At 35.2% G+C, this 12,201-nt stretch overlaps 1 protein-coding gene across 1 annotated transcript; it reads right to left on the minus strand.

Moving 5' to 3' along the window:
• Positions 1 to 5,401: 5,401 nt before the first annotated feature.
• On the minus strand, positions 5,402 to 11,474 carry LOC125877892 (26S proteasome non-ATPase regulatory subunit 6 homolog). The gene is made up of 8 exons (XM_049559182.1): positions 11,228 to 11,474; positions 11,014 to 11,128; positions 7,704 to 7,794; positions 7,453 to 7,598; positions 7,135 to 7,354; positions 6,883 to 6,991; positions 5,848 to 6,016; positions 5,402 to 5,758 (listed from the first exon to the last, which is right to left on the minus strand). Exons 1-8 carry the CDS (start codon positions 11,361 to 11,363, stop codon positions 5,584 to 5,586), a joined length of 1,161 nt encoding a protein of 386 aa, XP_049415139.1. The 5' UTR covers positions 11,364 to 11,474; the 3' UTR covers positions 5,402 to 5,583.
• Positions 11,475 to 12,201: the final 727 nt, after the last annotated feature.

Genomic DNA, 12,201 nt, shown 5'->3' on the forward strand with positions numbered 1-12,201 from the left:
TTCAGCTCAATTAAGTGGGTTAGAACAAAATCAAGGCTACAAGGCTCAATGGGGCTAAGCTTGGGATATTTTTTTTGGAGGCACATAAGGAAATTCAAACTTGGTTATTCAAAGAAACGCCTCAATCATATTCCATAATTCACACGAGTTACTCCTTAGGCACACTTGGGGAAGGTTCTAGATGATATTCAATACAAAAACTCAACAAATATTCTCCACACATGGCATCACAACACACATAAAGGCCCAATACTTGTAGCATGCTCACATAAATTGCATTACGGTGTTTCCACACAATTAAGCCCATATTCTTTATTTTCCATTTAGAGTCAAGACAAAGAGATTATGTTTGTTTTCAAGGTCATTATTTAAATATTGCAAACAAAGTGTTACCACCCATGACGTCTAGCCAACTATCAAGACAAGATTTCAAAGTGCCAAGAAGGTCGGTTTCAACCTTTCTACTCCTAGTGACTAATTTTCCCTTAAGACGGTTGTCATCCATCCATCATTGGGAACTGTCACTCCTACAACGAATCTAAGACGCAACAAAACTAAACAAACTATTCCTAGCCGGTTCAATGGGACTATCCTCGAAAAAAGAACCGAAAACAAAATGCGAGGAGCCCTCTTAAAAATTAAAAAGACTCGATAAAGCAGTAAACTATGTACAATGAAGTTCAACTTCCACCCCACACTTAAACAAAACATTGTCCTCAGTGTGCAAAATAAAACAAAATGCAAAGGTAAAAGAGAACTCTATGTCGGCCTCTAGGCCACGTGTTTCAAATCAGCGGGTTGCCACATTGGTGGCAAAATCCATAGCCATCGAGGCTGCATTACCATCTCCATCACCCGCATCAGTATCATCATCTCCGGGGCCAATATCATCTGACTCATCCTCCGTCGAGCCATCTTTCTTATCAGCAGTGGCATTATCATCATCAATGGGTTCTTGGAAAGCCGGGCCCATCCGACACATGTACATCGCGCTATCCATCAAAGGGTAACGCTCCATTAGTGTCGCCATTTCATCCTCAGTCACCTGACGGCCACATATCCACAATTGTAGCTCAGTCATTCCAAACATACGCCCCATCCAACTATCATCACGAGCTTGCCTATCAATAGTAGTTAATACAAGCCCTTGCGATGGATCATGCGCTTTAGTTCTTGTGACATCAACCAAGCGGCACACTAAGGGAGGGCGCACACATCATGAACTTCCTCCTCAATTTGTAAAGCACGGAGGTACCTAGTAATTATGCTCCCATAACAGAAACGCCATCTTTTATTTGTCCTAAACTTAAGCATGTTTTGCTTCAAAATAGCCCCAACATTCATCGGCAAACCCTTCATCAAACGGTATACTAGCACCACTATCTCCCTAGTGACATCAGTCGTATGCTTACACGGTAGTAAGTTGCTACACACAATTTTTAACCAAATGCGAGCCTCCAAATTGAAGTGACCATAGTGAAGAGTCAAATGACGTCCCGTGTTTCTAACCCTATCCCATCGCGCAACAACATTCACCCCACACAAAGTATGCCTAATATCACGATAAGGTGGTCTTTCAATCATAGCCAAAAAATCAGCAGTGTCACAATTTGGAGTACCCAAAAATTCATTCAGTGCATCAACAAAAAATCTCACCCAACTATCCCTAATGAACCCTTTGTTTATCTCAACACGACGTGTATTCCAATTCGCATAAAATTCACGAACTAAGCTTAAATTGCACTCACCTTGATCCATGAAGACATATTGGAGTCCCAAAGCATTGATTTAGGCGAGAATGTTGAGAAATTCTTGTAGCAATCTCCCTTTATCTACATACTCATCACCTAGGTACTTGGATTCTTGTTGAGAATCGTACCAATCCTTTCCATAGTGCATTACCGCTTGCCCGCCAAATTTTTGGGGCGGCAAATTGGTGGGTTCCCGACTAGAACTTAAGGGAACCGCTCCTTTCCTACTCCTCTTAGTACCCAAACCACTAGCAACATTCTTGCCCTTAGGATCCATCTTTAAACCCAATAATGGAAGAATATAAGAACAGAAAAAAAATTGGGGAAAAAGGAGGTGGGGGGTCGGGTAGGCAGTGGGGTGGGTGGGTTTGGAGGGTTTTGAAAATTTGTGGGTTAGAATGGGTTTAAAGGTGTTAGAGTTTAGGGAAAGGGAAGGGAAGAAGGTTTTGGTTGGGATTAATGGAGGAATTTGGGATTTTGGAGAAGAAGAGCAACTTTTGGGTTTAGAGAGAATTTGGGGGAGGGAACGGTTTAGAAAGAGAGAGAATTTAGAAAAGTGGGTTTATTTGGGTAGGTAGAGGAGTTAAAAGGTTGGTTTTTAGTGGGTCCCACAAATTTCCCAAGAATTTTCTGAAAATTTTACTCACCAGAGTCGGGGGTGGCGCGCCCAAATCACTCCTGGCAATCTAGGGCGACGCACTGCCAGTGCACCCAAAATGGGTCGCAGTCGCGTGCCCTTGGCACGGCGCGCCCATGTTGCACCCAACCAAGTGGCATGGTGCGTCCATTATGCGCTTGCCATCGACATTCTATAGGGGGCCTGGCGCGATGGTAGCGCGTTGCGCTGCCAGTGCGCCAGAAAGAGGCACCAGTAAGTTAGCCTTGGCGTGGCGTGCCCTAATTGCACCCAAACTGCATTTTTCAACGTATTTCCCCTATTTTCGAGTAGTTTCTCCTCCCATGACCTGCGCATCAACCAAACAATGTGACATAATAATGGTGGGTTGCCTCCCACCCATCGCCATAATTTTGGTTGTGGCATGACTCATCTTTTTGTATTTTTCTTTATAACGTCTAAAGTCCTGTCTAAATAATAACTTAAGAAAATAAAAACTCTACACCTAGGAATTTGAAACTAAGCTAAAATTTCAAAATTAAGCAAAAATACTACTTTACATATCATTCACGGGTTGCCTCCCATGTAGCGCTTGATTTAACGTCGCGGCACGACTCAACTTGGATCATTCATCATTTAGCTCAAGAGCCTCCCGGTCACGATCCGAATCCACGCCAAAGTAGTGTTTCACTCTTTGCCCATTTACCAATTAAGAGTATTACAAACTCTGTGGTGATCACAAAATATCTTGTTCGGTCTTGCTCTTATTTTATTCATGCTTGTTAGTTAGTAGAGGTTTTATTATCTCATTAGGATTGGTAAAACAAGGTGTAGCCCCCTTTTTTTTGTACTTATACATGATGCGATTTTTTTTTTTTATAAAAGACCGATAGACATTGGTAAAATTACTGGATAAAACTACATCTATTTACGTTTTGAACTTCAATTTGGATCTCAAAAGATTTTAATTATTTTGATATGTACGAAAACTCCACAATTTATGGAAACTAACACATCTTCCCTAGTACTTATAATTTACCAAATGAGCAAGCCATAACTAATTATAAATAAGATATTAGAATATCATAAAGCACCGCATTAACAAATAACATTTTTTCATGTTCCTTGTAGATAAATGTTTCTGATTATTTGTTATTACAAAATTTTACATAATTTTATAAATATCCATTGATTCATTTTATTTTTTTTGCATGTATAAGCTTATGTGTCAAGCTTTAACAAGTGGAATCACAAACCTAGAAATGAAATCTTATTTTTAAGGTGAATTTGGGATTTGAAATCAAATTTTCAATTAGTAGTTGATTTTTTTTTTTTCAAATTTCATAAAACAAACACTGATTCAAATCTGAAATCCCAATTGCATGGCCAATGAACTCTTAATATTGTTTTTCTTTCCAAAAAAAGTGGAATAGTTAGATTTTAGGTATCCAAATACTAGGAAAATAATTATATGATATTATTATTCAATGAGAATTAACTTTTCATGAGTTTATATAATGGTCTATCAATATTTCTAAAAAGAAAACAAATTATGACTTAAAGAAGAAAAGGAATAAGTATCACTAATCTATGAACGGATTTTCAAAGATACCCTCTATTACATGGAGTCAAAGCATAGTTAAATTAGTTATGATAATATACATGAAAACGAATTTAAGATTTCAAGAACATGGATGCACTACCAAATAAATGTTTTAAGTGAAAATTGATCTTTAATCCTCAACGTTTATAGATCAACATTCAACCAAGTGCACTGTTTAGCCTTCTTATAATATGAATGCAAGAATATAATATTAACATCAATTTTAGAAAATATATACAATAAAATACCCGAGACCAAAAGTTCACGTGCCCTAAACTTAAATTTTGCATATTATTTCCTTCAAAAGCACATTTTCATTCTTTATTCTCATTCTTTGCCTTCTTTCATTTTTTTTCCTTTTCTATTGCTTTTCTTTACTCTTCTGGAGAAGAAGGTACAAATGAAGAAGAAAATCATCTGGGCATTCTAGTCAAGGAACAAAAGATGAATGAAATGTGATTATAATATATATATATATATATATATATATAGGAAAAGGGCATTTTCGACTCATTGAGTAACAATAGAAGCATTTTTGGACCAAAGTATTGATGGTAAGGGTATTTTTGGACCATAGTATTGATGATAAGGGCATTTTGGACCAAAATATTGACTGCAAGAGCATTTTTAGACCAAACTATTAACTAAGAGCATTTTTGTTCAATTTCGCTTAGTTTAAGGACATTCTTGACCATTTTCCGTGAAAAAGAATAACTAAAAAAATAAATTACAAAGAATTAAAAATAAAAATGTAAAACAAAATGAGTTCTTTTTGAAAAATAACATTGTAATTACCCATGTATAATTACCAACATTTCTGTACCCTCTCTTAAAAATTGAAGAGTATGATTACTTTTCTTTCCGTTGATCAAGTAATTATTTAGTCAGACAAACACGTTAAAACGGTGTAATTACATACAATTATGGTCAAACTTTCAAAGTTAACTTCCCAAATAGGTCCAACTTAAATTATTAAACCTTATCAATTCTATACTTCGTATAACTTCCCATAAAATTATGTATAAATGATATTTCCTCCGTTCTAATTTATTTGTCGTACTTCCTCTTTAGTTCTTTTTTTTTTAAAAAAAAATGGGACCTCAAGATTAAAAACAAAACAAAGAGTGTCACATTTTGATATTTGATTAGGTGGTAAATTATTGTACAAAACTAATAAAATGTTTAGTTTACAATTTAAAAATCCGCTAACTAATGCATGTATAAATAACAAATGAATTTATGTATAATTTTATGCAAATTAAATAACTAAAACCTTACCTAATTAATCCTCCATAAATGATACATAAACTCTCTCGAACTAATCCATCTATCAATCTACTCTAACTAGCTACTAAACGACCCCTAAATGCATTATTTAGCTTCACTAGCTGGAATTCTCAAATCAGCTGCGCACAAACTTAAAAAGGAAATAACATTTCAAAAGATGCAATGTTTGTCCAAATATAAGAGCTATCCCAACACAGAAAATCTCTTTGATTTCAGAAAATTACTAAATTGTACTCCCAAGAGCTCAAAATGAAAAGGCAAAATATATCAATATTAGTGCTACAGACAGTTGAAGAAAACAAGTACAACGCCACAGTTTAATGGCTTCAGAGATCAATGACACGAGAAAGCTTTTGAATGCGATTCAACAAGAAGTCCCCTTGCTTGATAGTTGCCTGATAAAGAGCATTCTTTGCATCAGGACGATTAGTTTCCAACACTCCTGCTACTTTATCGATCTTGCAATGCAACTTCCCAGCTGCAATGAACCGAGACAGTTCCCTGAAGTAAAACAGAAAAGTTCAATTATGTTACACGTTTTATAGTGAATACACAGTCCAGTATACAGCTAAGCGTGAAATAGCACTCACAAGTCGATGAAATCCTCAGACACCCCAAAAGCCTTGGCCATGGCCTCAATAGTAACACTCTTGTAGGACTCCAGGAACTGGGAATACACAACTGTTCTGACCTCCCTCATATAATATCTGAAGTGTGGTTGCAAGTAACGATCCAATTTAATATGCTCCATCAAGCCAGCTGAAGACACGTTAAGGTAAAAAGTCAACCATTTTGCATCTAATATATCATTCATGGCCCACATAAATGACCCTAGCAATCAACATAGAGGTGAATCACAAATCACGAGTGTATGACACACATTTAGGTTTGTCCATCTTTTTTTACAAGGTATTGATAGGTATCCATCTTTCTTTTGTGCAAAGGTCACTTGGTCTCTCATTGCCCCCATCTCCAATAATTAGTTCAGAAATTCAGGTGAATTTAACTGCCCTACAAATTTGAGTTAGTGCTCTGAAGAGAAGTCAATTTAAGATTTATTAGCTATTATTACAAGGAGAAGTGAGCAAACTATGCAAGCTAAGAAAAACTGCAATGAGAATCACAAGTCCACCCACCCACCCACCCCAACCCCCAACCCAAACAAACTCCCTGTCAAACTTAACAAAGATGACGAGATATTACTTTTTATGCAATTGGAAAAGAACTATTATCCATTTGAAAAGTTACAAGTTTCAGGTGCGGAAATATCATCGTTTTTACTATTTTGATATGTGCCAGAAAGAACATCCCTTTAGTCTAATCAAGCTTAATACTCACATGACTAATAAAGAGCACTAAAACCCCATACCTTCGTGCTGATATTCAAAAGACTTTAAAACAAAAAAATGGTACTCCAAAAAGGAAACACTGGCATCTGAGGATTAAAACCTCCAAACAGGATTATCAATAATCAAGGCCTTGCAAATACTGCAATTCTCAACCAAATTTTCCAGAAAATGCATCAGGAACCCCCACCGGACATAAACTTCTGTGTGCAGACCTTTGCAAACTACAAAGGAACACTTCACATACGAAAGAAAAAAATAAACAATGGAAAAGCTTACCAAATGCTGAGAAAAATGACTTGTACTGACACTCATATAACGAGTTCATAAACTCAGACAGATATGGAATCTTTCCAATTACTGTCAAGATCTCTGGCGCATCCACGACCTGCAACATATACATAATAAAGTGAATTTGCAAGTACATTCATCACAGTAACATCCAGGATATTCCAAGGGAACACAACTTTCAAAGTTTGAAAATTCCTCTTACTGCAAACAAGGATATTAGAGAGAGTACAAATCGAATACCTTTTGTTTCAAAGAAACCCGGTCCAAGGTAATGATGCTCGTAAGGACAGTATAAAATATGAAAGTATCATAGGGGAAAAGCTCATATGTGGTAAAAGTTGAGATAGAATCAAGGAAAAGATCTGCTGCTTTCTTGAAATTACGAGTGGACATGCAGAACAACCCTTCATACACCTTCAACCTGTTCTTCCTCTCCCAGTCACCCCCCTTTTCAAATAATCTGTCAGCAAACATTGGGAGTTAGCTCAATAACTAAAAAAGGCATTTAGAACATCATGTCTGATAACATCTGAACTGGCTGTGAACACTCCGACTTACTTTTTTGCCTTATCTATGCATTTAGAGATGAGGTCAAAATCCAAGTCAAATAGTCCCATCTGCAAGGTATAGAACACCAGGTCCATCTTTTGCCCAACTGCAACAGTTTTTTTCTCAGTCACCTTGAGTTGTTCAAGTGCTTTCCCCTGAAATTTTAAATTAAATAAAGCTTGATTGAGATTTGCCCAGTGTGATCAAATGAACTCTGAACAATTATTTGAATGAAAAAGAGAGAGATAGAGATAGCCTGCCTTGTCACCAATCCGAATGTAGAACAATGATTTAGCCAAATGAGCTTCTCGAACTTCACTTTCACCAAGGTTTTCTTCTGCATCAGCAATCCTTGATGAATGTATAAAGTTAGATGTGTGGTTTAAGTTTTGAAAAAAAGCAATGTATCTCCATTCTATGCAAAAGAAACCAAACACCTTTCTCTCACTTTCCTTGACTATGAATAATAAAAATTGAAACAGCACAACCAGGTATGCCCAAACTGGCTCAGAGCATCCATACATTGTACGCACTATGGCCTTTTTAAGAATGATAATCCCATTCACTAAGCAAGTCATTACTTTCCCTCAATTATTGTAAAAATAAAGATAAACATGAACAATGATACCAACTGTAATTAACATTTTTATTACAAATCATGATTATTCGGCATCCAAAGAATATGATTCCAAGCTCAATTATCATTCTCCAACCAAAATCTCTAGAGAAGAAACTGCATCACTAAGGATAAATCCCAGTAAATCATCTGAGGATTAAGGACATTTAGCTCAGTTTCACCTTATGTTGTTCAGTAAGGATGTTCAAATGAAACGGAAAAACCCAACTGAACCGAAAAACCGAGTCAACCCGACTATCGTTTGGTTGTAAATTTTAAAAACCGACAATATTTAGGTTGGTTTGAACAAAAGAAAATCAAACAAAACCAACAAATACACACATATATACATATATTCATTAGTAATAAAACATTCGCTTAGCGATGCAGAAGATATTAATTGCAAAAACAGCTACCACTGTTGAGGTTCTGAAAGATTAGTGAAACGGAACGGGTGGTGGACAATGGTGCCAGCTTGCCTTTGTTGATCAATTTGGAAAGAGAGAAATGCTAGAATTTTTTAAGGCAAGCAGATTTCAACACAGAAGCTCAAGATGAGTTGTATTATGTTGTTCTAGTTCTAGATGAGTTGTATAGGCTCTCTGTAAGTTACTTTCTGCACAGTAGTGCTCTTGGCTTTCTTGAAGGTATGGTGCTGCATTAGCTATATATATATAAGGACTGATTGCAAAAATAAAATTCACTTTGAAGTCCATATTACTAGAGGGGGTTAAGAATTCTTTTCAAAAATCGATTGACAAAGAAAATCAATTATTCTGATATTTCTGCAAATTCTTGGATGCAATAGGTAGGTGTGATAAGTGGAGCTTGCATAAGCTTCTATAATTGGGAAATGAAGAAAAGTGGGTTAGTCTTGGTTTCTGTTTTTAGTCACATTGAAACTGTGTTAGCATTTTGCAAAATGATGATCTCAATCAACTGACACCAAGCTTATATCTTTTGGTTCCTGCTTACCATTTCAACACTTTGGTCCTTGAAATCAAATAATTCTCAAAGACCTTATCTACTTCTATTCGGAAAGGGGAAGAGAAAGTAATTGAGGCAAAATTATCTTTGTTGCTAAACAGTACACTAGTACTCCAATGGTTGGATTTGAGTGCAATGGTTAAGATCATGTGGTCCTTAAATCTTTAAAGACAACAATAGATGAACAGAAAAAGGAGTTCACATAGGATTAAGTAAAATTTTATGATCCCATGGAATAAATTTTGCATAAATAGGTCGTGAAAATCTTACTAAAGGTTAAAAATCAAAAGAACATTTACAAGAGTAGCAAAAACATTCTTTTAAGTGCAAACTAGTCAATAGATCCAGAATGTCTTACACCAATTTTGACACACATTATGTGTGCCTTGCACTATTTTTGTCATATGCATACACTGATTGTCAAGTTAGGTAGTATCAATTTTTTTAACTTATCAACCACGTCTACATAAAACTGAAAATAACCACAAAAAAACAGACAAAACTAAACCAATGTAGTTTATACTACATTGGTTTTGTTTGGTTTGAATATCAAAAAACCAGTGTACACCCCTATTGCTCATACCCTTCAAAATCATTGTTGCATCCAGGTCGATACGATACGATTAGGGTGCAGGGGTGGTATTCAAATTAGATTTGCTGATTTGGGCAACTTGGGTGCTATAACTACACCTAAGGCCAAAGAAGTATAGGCTGATTGTGTATTTGGTTTGACATTGGTTTATGTCATTTATGTATATAGTCACATGCTCACATAAAAGGTGGTAGGTAGACCGTGGAATTCATAGAGGTGCACGCAAGCTAGCCTGGACACCATGGTTATAAAAATAATGCATATATTCACATACAACACTAAAATATTTTGCTATTACACGAGATAACTTATGAATAAATTATTAACTGTTTACAGAGAATTTGATTACACTAACTTCAATTAATTGTTGACATTTTTTTATTGTTTTAGTTGTCAAAATACATATACTTGTGTATGTATGTCCCCAGACTCCACTTTGTGAACTACACTGGGTATGTTGTTGTATATGTCGTAATATGCATGTATTGGTTGTGTCCTAATACCACACCTATACTCCTATATGTAAAAACCCAAATCCTAAGATTTAGGTGATGACAAATCCGGCTTCTGGATTCGGACCCCTCGTCTCTGAGTACCGATGTTGCTCGGAGCCTCGAACTCTTCAAAAATGTCATAAGGTGTGTGTCAGATCCTAAAAACAGTGCATTTTTGGAGGATCCGACACGGGTGCAGCAACATGTTCGGAGAGTCCAAGCACCTTAGCTGAGTACCATTGGTTTCACCAAATTATACTCCACGTGTTCATCAAATATACCGTAAAAAAAAGTAGGCGTAAAATTTGGAAACGCTCATGCCCCAAATGCAGGGCATACTAAGAAACTACACCACAGAAGAGTGCTGGTGGTGCTCCCGTCAGTATTACTTAACTCTGATAAAACTTAGCTTCAATGAGGTTTTGAGCATCTCTTTTCCACCTTCCCCCTCCGTGTCATTCAGCCTCTATTTATAATACCAAAAATGTACATTCTACAGACAGATCTTTAGATTACAAGTGGATCATAAAATCAGAACTTCACTTCCAATTTCACTAATGTTAGAATGAAATGTACCAACTTTCATTACTTTAGCTCACAAAATATGACCTTCTATATGAATCTTAACTGTTAGGAGAAATTTTATGATCATATACTAAAATCCAATACTCTAATTACTTTGAATTTTGAACTCCAATACTATTAATGTCTTCTCTTGGACAATGTTATCTATACATGACTTTTAACTTATAATTGGTATGTTCTAAAGAGTGGATATTTTCCAACATTTGACCCAAAAAAATAAAGCAATCGAAAAGTAACAAACTGAGACTAAAATTCAATTTCAGAGATCACATAATATGCAGATTTAAAGTACTCACTTCTCATCGAGTTTTTTGAGCTCATCAGCATTCTTAACACGCATAGGATCAAGAACCTCCAGATTCAAACTAAAAACCCCTTTTGAAACTAGGGTTTCAAACAACGGAGCCATATCTGAAAAAAAGAACCCCATTTACAAGCAAATCAAAACAAATCCATAAAGCAAAACAACAATTTTAAACTTTAAAAAGAAACATTATCAATCAGATGTACCGTTGGAGACCACAGCTTCCAAGACTTCTTCACGGAGACGAACTTTATCCAAGTCATTGACATCTGGATGTGTCAAAAGGAACAGTTTGTGTGCAAGAACTAGCTGGGGTTGCTGGGTTCCTTCTTCCGAATCCATAGTTCTCTCTCAGAGGTTTCACTGTTTTTCAGATACTTTGCTTGCGAAAGGGTGTATAAAGTTTTCTTCTCTTTGGAAATATGTACAAGAAGGGGGAGAGGGGATATAATATGGGCCTTGGAGTGGGCTAAACTTTGGGCCATAAGTTTATAAAAGAGATATCGTATTATGTATCAATTGTATTTAATCAAATATAGGTGAGAGATTTGTATTTTATATCAATTGTTTTTGGAAAACTATTTTTGTATTTTGTATCAACTGTATTTGTATTTTATATCAATTTTATTCCTGATTCATACGAATATAATATGAATTCATCATCTATGTCAAATGTATTGTGTATCAATTGTATTCCATCAAATATAGGTGAGAGATTTTTATTTGGAAAAAAATCACACCATATACACATTTAAGAGATAATATTACGAGTTTTAAACCTACTCTTAAAAAATTCATACTTATAACAGTTTAATTACGGGTTATAACATATCAATTAAATTTAATTTTATTTAAAAATCAATTAAAATTTACTTTATTAAATGATTAATCTTTTTATATTTTTATATTATTAATTATTTAATTATATTGATTGCAGTTCCTTTTATATAATTAATAGGTGAGAGAAATAATATTAATGAAAGAGAATCAATTTGTAATTTATCTATTACACCTTTTAAAGGATTTTTTAACTTATTCAAATAACTTTTATTTATTAATGACTATTGGGTCCTTTAATTTTTAAAAAATAAATAAATTTATCATCGTATATTTTAACATGTAATTTTCTCTCTCTTTAATCTAATTATTTTGCTTTTCTTGATGTTTTTTTTTATTTTAA

Source organism: Solanum stenotomum, chromosome 9, assembly GCF_019186545.1.
Source record: "Solanum stenotomum isolate F172 chromosome 9, ASM1918654v1, whole genome shotgun sequence".
NCBI classification, from domain to species: domain Eukaryota; kingdom Viridiplantae; phylum Streptophyta; class Magnoliopsida; order Solanales; family Solanaceae; genus Solanum; species Solanum stenotomum.

Coding starts and splice junctions, on each gene's coding strand:
- LOC125877892 (XM_049559182.1), bottom strand. CDS start 11,363: ATGGATTCGGAAGAAGGAACCCAGCAACCCCAGCTAGTTCTTGCACAC. Junction 7,599..7,703: donor ACATTCGGATTGGTGACAAG/GCAGGCTATCTC, acceptor TTAAAATTTCAG/GGGAAAGCACTTGAACAACT. Junction 6,017..6,882: donor GTCATTTTTCTCAGCATTTG/GTAAGCTTTTCC, acceptor ACGTGTCTTCAG/CTGGCTTGATGGAGCATATT.